This window comes from Oreochromis aureus, linkage group 7 (genome assembly GCF_013358895.1).
Source record: "Oreochromis aureus strain Israel breed Guangdong linkage group 7, ZZ_aureus, whole genome shotgun sequence".
Taxonomy (NCBI): domain Eukaryota; kingdom Metazoa; phylum Chordata; class Actinopteri; order Cichliformes; family Cichlidae; genus Oreochromis; species Oreochromis aureus.
The window spans coordinates 59,773,992-59,792,782 of NC_052948.1; the positions used below are offsets into that span (position 1 = coordinate 59,773,992).

At 39.8% G+C, this 18,791-nt stretch overlaps 1 protein-coding gene across 5 annotated transcripts in view; it reads left to right on the plus strand.

The window, feature by feature from the left end:
- kiaa1549la (KIAA1549-like a) overlaps positions 1 to 18,791 on the plus strand; it is a 131,773-nt gene that overhangs the window by 89,621 nt on the left and 23,361 nt on the right. For all 5 annotated transcript variants that reach the window (XM_039615102.1, XM_031738349.2, XM_031738348.2 and 2 more), the window contains 2 exons: positions 3,489 to 3,682; positions 12,779 to 12,924. In XM_039615102.1, the coding sequence (XP_039471036.1) occupies positions 3,489 to 3,682; positions 12,779 to 12,924 (340 nt within the window). The remainder of the gene's footprint in view (positions 1 to 3,488; positions 3,683 to 12,778; positions 12,925 to 18,791) is intronic.

Sequence of the window (18,791 nt, forward strand, 5' to 3'; positions counted from 1 at the left end):
TGGCCCCCAGAAGGAGTTTATCTAACCGCTGCAGCACCTTGTTGATGTGCAATCCAGCCTTACTTTAGATACATAATAAAAAAAAATAGTCTTTTTTTTTCTTTCTTTTTTTTAAGCGCATCTCTTTGCTGTGCTTCCGCCATCAGCCCTGCTGGAGCTGAATTTAAATCAATATGGCCACAGGGGGAAAAGAGCATATCTCATCCATCTGCTGCACCTCATCAAGCTGCTGTTGGGTATTGCTCTGAGTTAAAATTAGACAAGAGGAGAAGCATCTGTGTGATACTGAAGGGAGAAAAGGGAGGATAATCTGGTGGTGCCACAGAGTCGTGCTCAGAGTGACTATATATGACATCCTCAAGTGGAAGAAATCCCAGACTTCTTGCTGCTGTCCTCCTCTCTCTCTCCTCGCCTTCTTTCTTCCGGTGCTATTCCAAATGGATGTGGAGAAAAACACCATCCATCTCTGACAGAGAGATCAGAGGATCACCCCATAGCACGGGCTTCAAGTATTCATTAAACTGGGCCGCTCGCGCAAGATGAAAGACGGCCATTTGTTAAGTCAACACACTGTCAGTGGACGTAGGAAACGAGGGAGTGAGATGACAAGGCAGGGAGAATGGAAAAGAAAAAGTCTGGAAAGGAAGAAAGGGCAGAGACAATTTGAATAGACAGATGTGTGAAAGTGAAAAGAACAGAGAGAAAGAACGATCATGAGGCAGTGCAGTCAAATGTCAGCCTGCTTTTCAAGGTTACATCCCCTTGGCTTTGTCATTTCTGAGAAGCCATACCGTCTCCATGCATGACTTTACCCATCACCTGCAGTTCAGTGCCAGTTCAGCCCCCGTGGCACGAAGCCTTATGGCTGTGCTTCGATAATGCACATGCATACTGCTGGAAGGACATATTTGCAACAGCACATCTTGTACTCCTACCTTGCACGTTGCCCTTTCTTTTCTCCTCATTGGTTATAGGCAAATGAGTGTTTGCACTCTCCATACATCTTTCACATGAAAGAGTCAGCAACTGTCAACATACATCACTTCAGTTGGTAGAATATGCGTGTAAAGATGGACTCAATCCATATATATTTATGGCATGGCGAGAGGCCCTACGGTGCACCGCTGTCTTTCCGTCTCTATCTGAGCTCCTATCACTTTCCCCGGCACTCATTCACGTCTGCAGCCACGTGTGTTGGAGCTCGCTGATGGTACAGCAGTGTGTATGACTGATGAATTATTAACAACGCCGTCAGCTGGATGCACATGTTGCCTAACCTCACACGCACTCAGAATTTAGCATGCATCATCAAATGCATTAGACGTCCCATTTTAGAGCTGCTCAAAATAGAAAAGAGGCGGCAATTTTTATTTTTTTTAAAATCTGGGTTTCATCTACTTGGTTGTGTAACCTAAATTGAAATTTTCTTCCCCCCCACGCTTTATTTTTTTCACTCCTGCGTCGCTAAACGCTTTTTCTTAATTTGAATACAAAGATTGTGTCCAGGCCTCGGAGGCTTTTCAGACTGCTTTTGCTGCCGCCTCTTTTTATGTTCTGTCTCTTTATGCCAAAACCCCTGACTTCAAAGGTGCTGTTAATCTTTTTTTATTTATTTATTTTTCAACTTTTCATTATGCCAGCTCTGGTGTTTGGAGACTGATAAAAAAAAGGTTCAGGGAGGGATGTCCATCCAATTACTTTTATCTGAAATAGAAGCAACACTTATCTGGAAATTTTTCTTTAGTATTCAGGAGACCATGTCGTGTCAGCTGGTAGAACTCTGAGCGCTGTTCACCCACATCAGGTTGTTCAGTGCTGCAGCTAGCGTGAAAAGCTCAGGGTGACAACGGACTCAAAATGTTCTATGAATTGAAAAGTGAGTTAAAGTCTTTCATCTATCAGTCCAGTCAAGCGAAGGCAGTCCCATCTCCGGCGTTCATGGTGTTTACTGACGTATCTATTCACACAGAGGTTAAATCTGAAAAGAAAAACATAATAAACACACATTTATGTTTAAGCTACAGTAGCCCAGCTTGTGAAACAGAAGGTTTTAACCAGATAAAAAAAAAGTATAGACACACACAAACCCAGTGAATAGACTCTATCCATAATAGAGTTGAAGCTGCAGCCTTATGCTTCTGCTTTAATCACTGGAAATGGCTACACCAGGCATGTGATAGGTGTGTATGTGCCACAGAGATCGACTCCAGCTGGTACTGCTATGGGGCTTTTTACATGATGAGCAGTCTATAAAAAAACCAAACAAAAAACCAAACTCATGTATCAAAGCTTAAGGTTACATTCTCGGAGCAGCAGTATTGAGTGGGAATTCAAAATTTAAAATTAAAACCCCATGCACAGGGAGTTTATGGATCCTGTGCAAGGTTCAGAAACTGAAGGCAAACAACAACAAGGAAAAATTAAAACACCTTGTTTTTGCTGTCACATCCAGAGCCCTGCATAGAACATGCGCAGCAAGTCTATCCAAGTGTTAGACTTTGCGAATAGTTGGCAAACGTTACACCCTCAGTGAATCCACAAAGTAAAATTCTATATGTGTAAGTAGCTTTATTACCAGTAAAAGAAAGAGCCTTAACTTTAATTTCTGTGCCATGACATAAAAACTGCATGGACGGTATTGCCTATCCAATCCAATGACCTTTTCTAAAGTGTAGTGACTTCTCACCAAATTAAACTGCTTTTGCTTCTGCTGTAAGTGTGTTACCCAACATTTTGGCTTCAATTACCAGAGTGCTTATATCAGGATAAAAGGTGTTGTGCACTGAACAATGCAACAATGGGCAACTGATGTCACAAAACAGTAGGCAAAGACAGTAAAAAGTGCAGATGTATTTATGTCTTTACTATGGCAACAGGCAGAAAAGACATCTGCTACCACACATCTGAAACTGTCGTGAACATTAGCTGTATGCATGCATCAGCACAACACAATTGGCTAATATGCTTCAGCTGGCTATTGGCTCTTTTTATGCATTACAATAAGCATTTTTTTCTTCATTCTCATGCTTGTTGTAATGCATCAGTATAACATATATGATTAAACTGAAAGCTAGCTTACCAGTAATGTAAATGGGAAAACTCTGATGTTAAATTCTGCAAGAAATCCTGAATTGCACTTTTGATTCTTCAGTTATTTTGGTGTCAAGCGCTCTTTCCATTCATGCTAGTTGCAAGATCTGCACATTCTGTGGCTGATAAATCATTCATTGCTCATTATTGTGAGTTTTAAAGTAAACTGACTTACAGTATTTCCCTGTCATCAGCATATGCCATGTGCAGCATATCGGAAACAGTTGCATTGCCTTTTTGAGGTCTTTGCATGTGCTCTACATTCAATGTTTGTTTTCATGTCTCTAGTTGCTTTTGGTCCATCAATCCAAAAACTCCCGACTGGATTGTGCTAAAAGCTGGATTAGCTTTGACTGTGCAAATTCAAATATTTTGTGTTGTCCTTTTCCCCCCAACAGCCTGTCCAGGGCTTCGACTATGCCAAGAAGCACATGGGTCGAACTGGCGATGAGGCAGTCTCTGTTACTAAGGAGACGCTGGTGTTGGGGCTGCCTGTGCGAGACGCTCCGTTGTCGCTGTCACTGGATAAGAAGGTGCACCAGGATGGGACTGCCAATAAGAGGCCTCCGTCTGCTGACATACACAAAGGAGGGTAAGAAAGTTACTGACTCATTTGCTTTAATGTACTGGAAAACTGACCTTATATAAATGATTTAGATGTTAGCATTAGTGTGCTTTATCATTGCATCTGTTTTTTGAGTTGTTTTTTTTTTTTTAATCATGCAGACAAATAGCACAAAAATCTCTTTGTTACCTACCAAACCTAAACACAGACATGCACAGACATATGCTATAATTTGGATAAAACGGCTGCAGGTAGAGGCTGCATCCATGTCATCCCTTTATTATTCTAGATTTGAATTTGAACTCACAAGCTCTGAATGAATTTAATTTGTTTATATATCATTTATTTTTTTTATGTGAACTGAACTCAAGCTCTAATGGCACAATTTCAAAATTTCAGGTATTAAATGAAATATTTTCACTAAATTTGTGGGACCCAACAGAGACCCAAATAGACCTCACAGACTTCATTTGTGTTATTTTTGATATATTATTAATTTAAAAAAACATATTTGCTGAGGTTTATACAATAAAATTGATTTGATTAGGGCTAGGTATTGATCATGGTTTGGGTGTAAATGTCTGCTGGTTGGTTGCCAGGGCAACTTGTCTCCACAGGAGAATCTGGAAAACATAAACACACATAAAGCTTCAAAAGTCCTCAAATTTACATAAAGAAGTTTTAAGAATACAAATTTTTGTCACGTAATATTGTGTTGCCCATTCTGCTGATATACATCTACTAGGTATGAGTTAGGCTACATCAGCTGTGGTGCAGAGAGGCTAACACACCCTCAGCTGTACTGTCTGTTTTAAAACACTGTTTTATGTCTAACAACAGCAGCAGTTGGAAATTTGAGCTTGACGGTTTGCTTTTGGGTGTTTAAGCAAAACATATCTTTAACACAAAAATGTAGTCTGACCCTTTCACGACCAAAACCCAGTAGAGCAGGTGTCTTATGTCACACTGCTGCCATCATTGTGCATAATTCATTACAGATGTGAATGTAAAGGAAAGCTCTCCCTTGTTCATACATCACTATAAGCTGTGATTGAACACAGGTACAGTGCTGAAATAGCGAGCTGATCCGACGTACTGTTCCCAGCTGGAAGCCTTGTGAAGGGGAAGAACAAAGTTCTCGAGCATCTGTTTCAGTCAGTGAACAAGGCAGTGACAAAACCCACAGCTTTTCAGCAAGTCCAGACATCAGTGCTTGTTTGTGCATCACAGTTAAGCCAGAGAGAAGCCCAGAGTAAGCAGTGCACAGTCTGACAGATTGACATGATTTTAAGATAAGTCCAATGTTAACGAAAGGCTGTTTGTAGACAAAAGAAGGGAAGCTGCTTCTGTTTGCAGCAAAAACAACGGATGGAGTGATGTACTAGGCTGAAGTTGAGAGAGCGGAGTCTAATAGTGGTGTTAGGTGTGTTGCCATACAAAAACAGATGATCCCATTTAAGTGTGAATAAATAATTGCTCCAGTAATTTTCAACTGTTAACAGCTTAACACTTATCTGACACATGATGTGACACAAAAGATTTGTGTAAATTAACAGGAAATACATTTAAACGACTGTGCTTTTCATCTACTGATGAGCAAGATCTAAACAGCGTGGGACGGGGTATCACTGGCAACGACGCGCATTACCTGTTTAAATGACTCATTACAGGGCTGCTGGGCCACACTGTGAAAAGACAAGTTGGCCAGTAGACACACCGGCGTATCTCAAAGTCAGAAATTAATAACGGAGTTTAAAATAAAAAATACATATAGTCCACAAAATCAATATCTCTCTCATTATATGTAAGAATATACATAACATATGTTTAGGAAAGGTAGGACAGACTGTTGTGGTGCTTAATAGAGTTACTGACTGATAATGGGTGTGATATAATACAAATACACAATCCTATATTTTTTGTGAACTTTACAGTTACATTGGCGTAGTTTTCTGAACATGAATGAGTGGAAAAATAAAGTGGAGGGCCAGACACCCCCCTCCCCTCAATTATTTCAAGCATCAGACGTTTCATTTTCTGCATTCTTGTGAAATGTTACGCACCATTTTGTACCTTTTCTGCATCAGTTTATGGGGGAAATGTCAACATATAATGCAATAAGGCACTCTGGGATTCCATATGGCTTTCAATATAAAATATTCTCAGCTTCTCCTATTTAAATTCATCCCTGCTGAGACAAAACACAAACGGGCTTCATGTCAGTATTTTAATGTATACACCTTTTTTCAAAGCTCAAATGTGTTTCAAAGAGATTTTTGTTAGTTACAACTTGTTACACAAATCTGTGTTTTATGATGATTTTTAGGAGTTTATACATGTTACTGAGTCTGAAAACCAGAAAGTTTTCATTTGTCTTTGATTTGTCTGGTTATCAATTTGCCATCAAGCACATGGCATCAAAAGAGAATCTGCTGCCTGAGATTTCACCACTGTGTTTGTTTGAGGCGCAAAGATAATTAAGTTTCCTACAAATATTGAGTGGTGGTATGAATTCATAATTCCTTCAGATATTTCATTAGTAAATAAAATGCTTTATACAGCATGTCTCATTCATTTATCAACACAAACATTCATAAAAGCACTTTTTTCTACAGTTTTTCTAACATTCACACACGTTCACATCATGCACACACTAGGAGCAATCTGGGGTTCAGTGTATTCCCAAGGATACTTTGGGATTGTTTCCAACCTGGGATCGGATCTCCAACTGTACAGGTGGTGGGGGTGGAGGTATCTTACTCACAGCCTAGTCTCACTGAAACATACAAATATCATATACATTTATTTATGGACATCAGAGATGGCTTCGCAGCAGAGGTCAACATTTTTTGTGAGACTGAGGCTCTTTTTGTGTAGGGATTGGTGTCTACACTGGAGAGAGTACAAACCTAAAGTCATCTGTTTAAGTAACATTTGAATAACATTTTTTGGATGAATAATTTCATTGTCATTTTAGTGAGCAGAGAGACCGTGTCCTCTCATTAGCAAAAATGGCCAGTACTGGATTTTATACAAACTCTACACTTATGAATGTCAAGCCTCTTCTCATATTTTTAAATACGCTGATGACATGAGTCCGATGGCTTCCTGCTGCACTAATGTGGGTTCATTAGGTCATTCACAGATAATTATCTGCAACTAATTGTCTCCGAAAAACTACTAATATTAAAAAAATAGAATCCGTGCAAGCTTAAGTGCATTTCCTCCAATCTTCTACACACTGGGGAGTGTATTGCTTAAAGCGTAGTGTCAGGTTTGAAAGATTCGGATCATATTTTGGCTAAAAGTAGTTTTTTTTTTTTTTTACCCACATGTGGCATAAATCATAGACTGATTTCAAAAGTTAGGGAGCAATAAATCAAAAAAGAAAATAGTTTTAGAAACTGCAGCTGAAGCCTGTCACTATGATCCACGTCTGTAAAAGAACATGGAAAAAAACATCGCAAAAGGGTAACGTTGATAAGTCAGTACATAAGGCCTCAGTTACAATCAGCGACCTCCTCACAGCTTCCGGTTGTAGAGAATAAAATGTGTATTCACTGCCCGGCGAAATTATTTGCAAAGTGCGTTCTGCACCAAAAAGCTCCCTGTGAGATCCCTTGCAGATTGCTGCAGTCGCCTGTAGTTTGCATGAAAGCTGCAGACTTTTTAGCCTTTTTACTCTTCAAGCTGTAGATAAAACATGAAAAAGGCTGACACAAAATGGAAACGGATAACATGTGCCTTCAAAATAAAAGTTGTATCTTACCTCTTCAAACAATACATTTCAAAATGTAAAACGTTGTCTTTGAAGGTAAGCGGTATACATTTCCAGGTTCCATGGCACTTTTCATAACTACTTGTTGAGTATTTTTTCTGACATTCAGTGTTTCTATATAAACTATGGGGAACAACAGCAACCTGCAAGCAATTAAAGCATTTGCAAGGATGCTTTTGCTGCATCAACATATCTATACCTCCCCAAACAGTCTGGAAATACATACTATTAATTAGCAATCAGCAGTTGCCATTGGCTCACTGACTGGTCTCCACACCCTAAAAAATGTTTTGAGTGCAGGCCTGTTTGACTAACAAATCTCACACAGAGCACAGCAGAGGACAAACGTGACCATACAAACACAGAGAATATAATTAAAAACTGGAGAATATGCAAGCTACAGAGATAATCAGATAGAAAAATCATATCAGGACACAAGATAAAACAAAGCAACCAGGAGAAACCTATCAAAGTCAAACAGGAAACAAACAAAAACTATGTTTAACACGGAGGCTCACAGTAAACATGTCACACAGAAAGCAGACAGACGAGACAGAAGGAACACGGGAAATGCTGGGCAGACACAAACTCAACACCACTAGAATAACAATGAAAACAGGAACCAAAACTCAAAGACGTCACCAAAACCATCACAAGCAAGCCGCAACGGGCACGTTTTGAAAAGTTGGGCAGTATTTTGGATTAAAGCTCTGAAGCTTGGCTCTAGTAAAATGTTATTTCTACATGGTTTTTAAAGTTGAGCGAAATACTGTGTATTAGATTTATGGTGTTTTTGGAAATGTGAGCTCATGGGAAGAGACAAACTGATCAGACACAATCTGCTCTCAGTGGAAAAACTAATGAAATCCATGTAATGACCCAAACACACGGCTAAACAGATGGTCATTTGTCCCCACAGCCACTGGGCTACTACTGAGGATTCGACATTTGTACCGAGTGTTTGATTGTATTTCTGTGATTTCAAATCAGAATGAATAATGTTAGAAAATGAAAGTTGCATCTATCTGCTGCTAATCTTCATGTTTTATGTAGTTTGTCTTTATTTGGTATTTAATGGAGTCTCTTCCCCATATATTTTGTCTTTTTTTTGTTTCTAATCTTCCTTGTTATTGTCTCGGCTTTTCACGCATGAGCGATGAATGTGATTTGCAAACATCTGCCGGAATCCCGCCATTTAAACGCTTTTCCCAAAATGTACCAAAAGGTCTTATTCCCGGTAGATTTCACTAGACTTATGACATAATCTGTTCTATGCATAAACAATGAAAAGATTTAGAACAGAATTATGAAAACTGTTCTTTTTGTAAACGTTTCCATCCCCAAACATCTCTCTACTACGAGCGACGCCCACACCCGCGCCCACAGTCAATTGCGACAGCTTTCCCTTGAGGAAGTTTGGGAGTCATAAATGAGATGCATCATGCCTCCTCTCACATTAATGCAAATGCAGAAATGCACATAAGACAGAGCCTCACATTTATACACCACTAGATGAAAATGAATGGAGGTGGGATTAGTTGTGCTTTGCCTCTCGAGGATGATAAACACATGTATATTTATAACCCTGGCTGTAGCCAAGCGAGAGGGAGCTGTTCTGTGTGACGGCGATGACAGTGTAAAGGACTGGAAGAGCTGGCATAGTTTGATAATCAGCTTTACCAACCGGCACACATATTCTCAAAGAAGCTAGCACAGATTATTCTACCACCTGGGTGCACACTAATTACATATCTCACTGTCTAACCGATGCAATGTGGGGTGCAATGGATTTCAAACCCAAACAATGACCAAGAATGCATTTATTGTTGTGCTTTGTGGTCTGTGTGCAGGCAGAACCAGGTGTTGTGCTTTATCATAAAGGAAAAGGTAGATAAGAAGAAACAAGACTGAAATCACTCGCTCATTCATAAACACGCTGTACACTTAGAAGCCAGACGTTTACTGTGAAATGTGAAATTTCGAATTGCATTAGATGAAAAGTTGCATGGCTTTCATTTTCAAATGACTTTGGATTGCTAAGCAGTATACATGTTATTGAATCACTTTGCACTGCGTTCCAGTTTGGGCTTTTTATTTTGTGTGTGCATTTCAAATTCATTGATGCTCCCCTCGGCCAAAACTGGTTGTGGTATCAGAAGTGGGTAGATTTTGATGTTGTTCCCAACTGTTTCACTTCAACTCATGCACACAGACTGCCATCTATAGAAGCCTAATTTTTTTTAAATAGTTAAGAAATTTTGTTAACTTCCTAAGACCTGAACTCTTTCATGGCATTTTTTTAATAACCTGATTTTTGTTTCTGAGAAAAATGAGACCCCATATGAGGACATTCACTTTAAATTTCGATAGAACAGTGGCAGTATAATGTCCTCATACGCGGATGTCATGCTCTTGTAGGGCAAATTAAAGAATTTGGGGCTAGACGACCTAAAATCTGATGTCCACATATGTGGACGCCAGGTCCTAGGAGGTTAAATACTAAACAGGCTGTGTCAGAGAGTTTTTTTTTCTCCTTCACTCTGTATGATGCCTGTGAGAGTAAATAATAGTATTTGTCTTGTATTTGAATTCAACAGTTCCCATAATATTATTGTTTGCTGTATATTATAGTTATTTGTGTTAATGAGCAGTGGAACAGGTGCGACATGTTTGTGTTTTAAGAATATATATTTTACTCCAGCAGCTTTGTAATATAACCGTTTTTCTTCAACAGTGACTAAATTGCAATCAGCTTTTTTCTTTTTTTATGATTGCGTCATTGTCTTGACACAAGCAGAGTGATGTGATCATTTTCTGCTACATTTCAAGACAGTTCTTTGTTTGTTTAAATTTTTTTATGATTTAATGTGAGAAACAACGGCGGTGATTATTTTACCCGCTGAACGCGCTCTGGTATGGGGAAGGAGGAAGGCGCAGTCTGCATGCTAACCATGGAACAACACTGTAGGATGGGTTCATAGGGGCAGCATTTATTCTGCTCACTTCAGCCTCCAGAGAGCTGCAGTTTGTGAGGCACAAAGAGCGGCAGGGAGATGAACGCTAGTCTCCAGTAGTGTGATTATTGATTCAGCTGCTCCTCCCTCTGGCCTTCACAGATTTATGTGGAACACACACTGTATTTCTCCTTCCATCCCAGCAGCTCTTTGCTTGATTCCACATGACTTTTACTTTGACTTGGCCAGTCACCGGACACAGCACTGGCTGCAGAGTGTGTGTGTGTGTGTGTGGACGTGCTCGTGTTCACAGTGTTAGCCTCGCCTGTGGTTCTGTAATGTCGGCTCTGGCTGATTTGTGCATCTCACACCACCTGTAGACCGGCCTGTCACGTTGTGTAGCTGCTGTGTCTTACATGCCTCAAGGCTGTGCGCATGTGTGTTTGTGTACCATGCGCATGTGTGTGCGCATGTGTGTGCTCGGTATATAGATTGAACTGATTCGTACATGTTCATGCATGAATTTATTTCACACACACACAAACACACTGGACATAAAGGACATAAAGGTGTTTAATGCACTGACTTGATGTTACCTTTTGGGGACAAAAGCAAGTCCCTATAATGTAGATCATTACTTGGTTTGAGGTTATGATAAAGCTTGGAGGTTGCAGCTATAACAGGAAATAAATGTCATCACTATAATTCCCTCTGAAGTAAAGGGAAATGACTCTTTGTGTGGGAAATATATGCATGCTGGGCTGTTTTCCATCAAGGTCCTTGGCCAGAAGCCAGGCTATCCAAAAAAATCAGCATGTCATTCTTCTGCTTGTCCTTCACATGTGCCCTGCATTTCTTTAATGTTGCATGTGTTTTTTTTTTTACAAGGTGCATTCAGCAGAAGTCTGATCACCATCTCTAAAAGCACAAACACTGTATGACACAGTACAACAGTAAAAGGTGATGTAATTTGTCTGGTTAGTTGCTAACATCACATAGGTCAAGCTACTGTAACTGCTGGTTTAGTTGTCTGATTATCGGGTGTAGGAGCCGGCATGAAAATGCCAGGAGTCAGTGTTATTAGTTTAGGTGCACAAGATAAGATAAGAAATAAATCATTTATCATTTAAAAAAAATGCTATGACATTAATTTGACTCTAAATGATCAGGCTTGTGTATCTATAATGTTATCTTATTTGCTGATGTGATGTCATATCCCATCAATCATCCTTTCCCCTAATGGCTTATCCGGGCAGCACAGTGGGTTCGAATCCGCCAGCAGGCTGGAGCCTTTCCGTGTGGAATTCACGTCTTTTATTGTTGTCACAGTCCAAAGATATGCATGTTAGGTTCATTAGCTCTTAGTTATCTGTAGATGTGAATGGTTGTCTGTGACAGTCAGGGAGTATCCTGTAGCTCCAGTCCCCTTTGACCCTGTCAGCAGGGACAATATTGTTCATTATACAGGTTATGTCTATTGCTGTTAGATGACCTCTTCTTCTCAGTGGTGTCAACACAGCTTTGTATATTTTTTAGAAAATTAGCTAGCTTGTTCTAAATGTACATAATTAACAATCTAATGAATGAGCTAAAAAGCATTCTTATGGCTATTAACAATAAAATAACCATAATAATATAAAAATACAAGAACCACAAGCTGTCTTCAATCGGTTTACAGTTAAAGCACCTTCATGAGTGAGTTCATGGTATGAGGATAAAACTGCTCTACGAATCCTACAATATTGACAGAATGAGCTGAAGAACGAAGAAAAAGTTGGACTCATACTTTTATGACTGACAATTATATAATTTGGTGATGACAACTGATTAGCTCAAGATGAGACAAAAATTGAGTCAGTGGTGTTGACAATTGGCAGGTAGCACGATGTGTGACAATGCTAATCTTCAGCTTTCAGATCAAGTTGCTGCTACAGATTTTAATAATTTTTTAGACATCTGTCTTTGTGACTAATGATGTCACTCATAGTTAAACAATGCCACTTGAAAAGTAGCTTAGATTTTACAAAGTTTGTTCACCTTCAGTTCCCGTAGACTCTACAGTCCTTACAGCCAAGATTTCACCTTTTTTCTCCTTTTTTTTGGCATTTCCAGGACAAATCAAATTGCATATAAACTTCCAAATCTGCTGGTTTACCTCCAGGATCGTCATAAAATGCGCACACTCACATACAAACACCACACAACATGTTTTTGGCTTGTAAAGCACTTTTGATTTTTTTCTTTTTTGTAATGAGCCATTAACATTTTTTTAAATAGTGTTGGCAGTAATAACTGTGAGATGATGCCCTGTTTGTGTACACACTCACAACCCTCTCCGCCCCTCCCTTTTCCTCTCTCCCTCGCCTCTCTCTGTTGCCATGGCTACTACAGGAGGTTGCCAAGTGATGAGGATGGCTCGGTGTCGAGTAACGGCTCCGGGAAGCTGAACACCAGCAAGAGCTCCTCGGCCCGGAGGACTGCGACTGGCAGCAGCAGCAAGAACGGCAAGGAGGAGTTACACAAGAGGGGCACCAATGGTGAGGAGGAGGAGGAAGGAAAGAGAGATGGGGAGGGAGGGGGTTAAGAAGGTAGACAAAGAATGTGATTCCAGTGAAGGAGGAAGAAGGCAAGGTATTAGGAGAAGGACACATAGAAAGACGGATGGATAGATGGAAAAAAATCTGTCTCTCCTTATGTTAGTGCCCATCACAAAGTCTGTTATTGCTAATAAACAAGTGCAGATCACCAAAAACGGACACACACATCCACAAACCTAATTCATACACTGCCCCCCTCACACAGTCACATGCAATGATGTTTTTACCCAAGGATAATTATGGTGAGCTAATGAAGCGCAAACACACTCATGCTTACAATGAGTCATCCTGCTACAGCATCATGTAACTATCAGGGACGACACTTGTACTCATCAGAAATTGTCACATGTCTGCTCATATGCAAACTGGGATATTAGATCAGTTGAAGACATACAGGGAGCGCAGAATTATTAGGCAAGTTGTATTTTTGAGGAATAATTTCATTATTGAACAACAACCATGTTCTCAATGAACCCAAAAAACTCATTAATATCAAAGCTGAATGTTTTTGGAAGTAGTTTTAGTTTGTTTTTAGTTTTAGCTATTTTAGGGGATATCTGTGTGTGCAGGTGACTATTACTGTGCATAATTATTAGGCAACTTAACAAAAACAAATATATACCCATTTCAATTATTTATTTTTACCAGTGAAACCAATATAATATCTCCACATTCACAAATATACATTTCTGACATTCAAAAACAAAACAAAAACAAATCAGCGACCAATATAGCCACCTTTCTTTGCAAGGACACTCAAAAGCCTGCCATCCATGGATTCTGTCAGTGTTTTGATCTGTTCACCATCAACATTGCGTGCAGCAGCAACCACAGCCTCCCAGACACTGTTCAGAGAGGTGTACTGTTTTCCCTCCTTGTAAATCTCACATTTGATGATGGACCACAGGTTCTCAATGGGGTTCAGATCAGGTGAACAAGGAGGCCATGTCATTAGTTTTTCTTCTTTTATACCCTTTCTTGCCAGCCACGCTGTGGAGTACTTGGACGCGTGTGATGGAGCATTGTCCTGCATGAAAATCATGTTTTTCTTGAAGGATGCAGACTTCTTCCTGTACCACTGCTTGAAGAAGGTGTCTTCCAGAAACTGGCAGTAGGACTGGGAGTTGAGCTTGACTCCATCCTCAACCCGAAAAGGCCCCACAAGCTCATCTTTGATGATACCAGCCCAAACCAGTACTCCACCTCCACCTTGCTGGCGTCTGAGTCGGACTGGAGCTCTCTGCCCTTTACCAATCCAGCCACGGGCCCATCCATCTGGCCCATCAAGACTCACTCTCATTTCATCAGTCCATAAAACCTTAGAAAAATCAGTCTTGAGATATTTCTTGGCCCAGTCTTGATGTTTCAGCTTGTGTGTCTTGTTCAGTGGTGGTCGTCTTTCAGCCTTTCTTACCTTGGCCATGTCTCTGAGTATTGCACACCTTGTGCTTTTGGGCGCTCAGTGATGTTGCAGCTCTGAAATATGGCCAAACTGGTGGCAAGTGGCATCTTGGCAGCTGCACGCTTGACTTTTCTCAGTTCATGGGCAGTTATTTTGCGCCTTGGTTTTCCACACGCTTCTTGCGACCCTGTTGACTATTTTGAATGAAACGCTTGATTGTTCGATGATCACGCTTCAGAAGCTTTGCAATTTTAAGACTGCTGCATCCCTCTGCAAGATATCTCACTATTTTTGACTTTTCTGAGCCTGTCAAGTCCTTCTTTTGACCCATTTTGCCAAAGGAAAGGAAGTTGCCTAATAATTATGCACACCTGATATAGGGTGTTGATGTCATTAGACCACACCCCTTCTCATTACAGAGATGCACATCACCTAATATGCTTAATTGGTAGTAGGCTTTCGAGCCTATACAGCTTGGAGTAAGACAACATGCATGAAGAGGATGATGTGGACAAAATACTCATTTGCCTAATAATTCTGCACTCCCTGTATGAAGCATTTACATGTTGCTATTTAGGCTGTTTTCAATCAGCTTACCTCATTCCAAATGCTGCACGGAGATAAAAGCGAGTAAATATTCCTTAAGTGTTGCATCAACTTACTCTGGAGCAGAACCACAGAGAAAGACAAGGAAGTGGGAGGAAACAGTTCTGACAGCGTAGTGTCACCTTAGGTGTTATTCAAATCCATACAACCCACTGCATATGTTCTGTGCTGTAGGAAAGTTACTTGTTAATCCTCGATGCCTGTCCTCTCCATCATTTTAATTGAGCTTTTAGATATTGCACTCACACAGAGTGCAATATTAAACACACACATACACAGAGGGTATTACTACTTAAATGCCAAGTTATAATTGAATTACTATTAAAATGATAAGGTTACTTTTAATCAAGAGACGCATTTGTTTTTTTTTAAAAGAAGGGACCTGATGTAGTCTAAAATCTGCGATCACATGCTGTAGCTTAGTTTATTGATATTTTATTGACACTTCTTGATTATTAGGACATCTTGATTTCCATGTTGTGTTCTACCTTTTTATGCTCATTCTGATATTTTTCACACTACTACATCAATTAGACAGACTGTTGATGACTAATTATGAAGAATGCATTATTAATTTAAAAGCATTTGTTAAAAAGGTCGTAAAAAGCGGAGACTGGTCCATGATGATGACAAACACGTACTTCACATTATTAAGTTCACTTTAGGCAGCTTGAGGCAACTGTTGTTGTGATTTGGTGCTTTATAAGTAAAATTTAATTGAACTGAATTGAATTCAAGAAAAAAATAAGGCAACTTTAAAGTTGATATTACAGCAAAACAACACAAAACAAAATTAGCATAGGTGTGCTTGTGTTGGGAGTAAACATGGTATATGTGAGTAAAACTATACACAAAGCCCCTGTTAATCTATGGGAAATCTGTCATACACCCACATTTACATGTGGGTACGTTGATGAAAAATGAATCCAGCCACTATGATGCCCTCCACTGGCTATTTCACTTCCCCTTCACTTTTCGGACCGGGAAGCTACTAACATTTTTCTTTATAATCACTCTTCGGCTAAATCTATCCAGACTCTTGAGTCCGTGTCAGTTCGGACACAAGTCAAATCTAGAAATGACAAAAACTGAGGCGTCATAAAAAAATGAGTTTACCACCTTCTGTGGTCTTCTCGTCACTGCCTGAGGCTACAATAGCCGGTTCGCGCATGATAGCAAAACTTCAAGTGAACTCCCGGTATGAGTAATGGTGGTGCCAAGTTTAAACAGAACGTGTGAAATGAAAAAAGACAATGTCTGTTTTCTACTGCATCATCTTTAAGCCTTTTGAAATGTTCTCCATCATTAATTCAACAAAGTAGCTGGCAGGTAGTGTGTACTCTTACCAGTCATTTTAAATAAGAAGGTTCTTGTTTTCAGCCATGTGACCATCTCCGCTGCTGAAGTAAACGACAGTTCTCCTAATGGAGCTTAAAAAAAAGCATGTTAGCAGGTTGGGACAATGAAAAACGTTGTCGTTTTCCATAGATAGGCTCACTTCTGGTAATTTGGACCACTCCACTGCAATGGACTTCTCAACTGTGTTTGTGCTTTTGGTCCCTTTTTAGCATTTTAATGGAATTATCTGACAAATTCAATGACTGACTCTGATACAGCCCGTCAAAGGAAATTGTACTTCATTTTTAGTGAGTGAAATTTGACTATTTTATTAGTCTGTTACTTAATATTAATTAATAAATATAGGTACTGTAGCATATTGCTTATGGATGCATGTTGCTGAAGCTAAATAGCCTTGTATGATTTAGGACTTCACCCGTCCATCCAACTAGGGCCACTTATGGCTCCAAATGTTGAGATTTCCAAATAAACATACCACGGCACACTCGATGATGTTTCCATGAACATCCTTTTCCGCATCTTTTTATTAACTCCGGTTGCTGCTACAAACAAACTCAGTCGGCTTTCCAGCTCACAGCCCGACTCATGTCAACAACAACAAAACAACCCTGGACTCAGTGCAGAGCCGATGAGGCGTGATTGCAGATGCCGTGCAGGTGCGTCCATCGCTCCTGCAGCGGCACTGCAGACCATGCCCCGCCACATGCAGATTTCATAATTAATGGTTGCCATCTTGGTGGTCAGTCCATTTTTTATATACACTGTGTGGATTGAACCTGCTAACTAACTTGGAGGAGTTTTCTTTTCTCCAACTTCTCTGGTGCAAAATGTCCAAAGATGCAAGCATGAATGCTTTTGTCAGCCCTTGCAATATTTGGCAACCTGGACATTTTTAAAAATACTAATTTAAAAAAAGAAAAAAATCCATGCACTGTACTTCAGGGAATTTTAAAACATATTTATGAAATATTATATAATTACATAGTTTGCAGAATGTGATAAAATGATAAAATGATTCACTGTCTGCATAGATTCCTTACTAGCGGAAAATTAACAGATATCACAGGATTAAAAACAAACAAACAAATATTTGTCAGACACGAGATAATAGACTGTGCCTTTTGATCTACATCACCTGTAATCAGTAGTGGCAGTGAATGCACTGCATCTTTGAACTGTTCAACAGATTACCAGCCCAGTTTTTTTTTCTCCAGCTTTGCAGTTTCAGAATTGATTGCCTAAACATTGCTCTGATCACTGGTAAGCCTGCCACATTGCTGCTGTTCAGTGACATTCTGGGACACTGTGATTTTCAGATCTCTTTTGCATCAGCAAACTAATGTTCACAGCAATTTAAGTGATTAATGGTGTTTATGCGAGCGAATGAATGCTTACCCAGAGGAGACAAGAAGAAGATGAGTAATTGTTTCATTTTCTCACTAGAGATTGCAGAGAGCTGGAGATGGACAGGAATAGAGTTTTCAGAAAAAAAAAGGGAGAGAAAAATGCGGGTATACTACAAAAATGATAAAATCACCCACTTGCTGCAGTGGGTCACACATCTTCAGGAAGTTTTACAGGTGTCAAAGCATTGGCTAAAGAGCATTTGTACTACACCTGTAATTTTACTTGCAAGAGTCAATGAAAATGCAAACACTCAAGAACTACATCTCAGACTCCACAGACCTCAGTTAGCATGTTAAAAGTTAAAGTTCCTTGCAGAACAACTAGAAAAAGACTGAACAAGTGTGGCTCGTTTTGAAGCATTATCAGGAAAAGCATCTTCTTTCTCAACAGAACAACACAGCTTAGAATTGCAAAGTTGATTTTGAACAAACCACAAGACTTGTGGAGCAATGTCCTTTGTACAGATGGGATACAAAGTGGAGTTTGGCCATAATGCACAGTGCCACAGTTTGAGAAAAATAACAGCATTCCAGCACAAATGCCTCATAGCAACTGCCGAGCACAGTGGTGGAGGGGTGATGATTTGGGCTTGTTGAGCAGTAGTTGAGTCGACTGTGAACTCCTCTGTATGCTCAAGATAAAGCTTAGTCCAGATTGCGTCGTGTAACAGAACAATGACCCCAAGCACAGCAGCAAATCTGCAATAGAATGGCCAAAAACGAAAACAATTGAGATGTTCCAGTGGTTCAGTCAAGAGAGCTATGTAGAACAAATACATGCAAACTTCAGTAAACTGAAGCAATGTTGTAAAGAAGTGTGAGCCAAAATTAATCTGTCCGATGTGAGACATGTAGAAGATTAGTTTTTTTTTTTTATATATGAAGATACAGCTTTCTGTATAAGTACGGCCTGGTTCCATTGCTCGGGTGAATCCTTCAGGGCAGTGCCATCAGTGCCTTGTGCTGACTGAATTCCTTCTTACAAGAGTGAACCGCTCAAAAGACAGTGGGACTTCTTTTATTTAACATGCTAA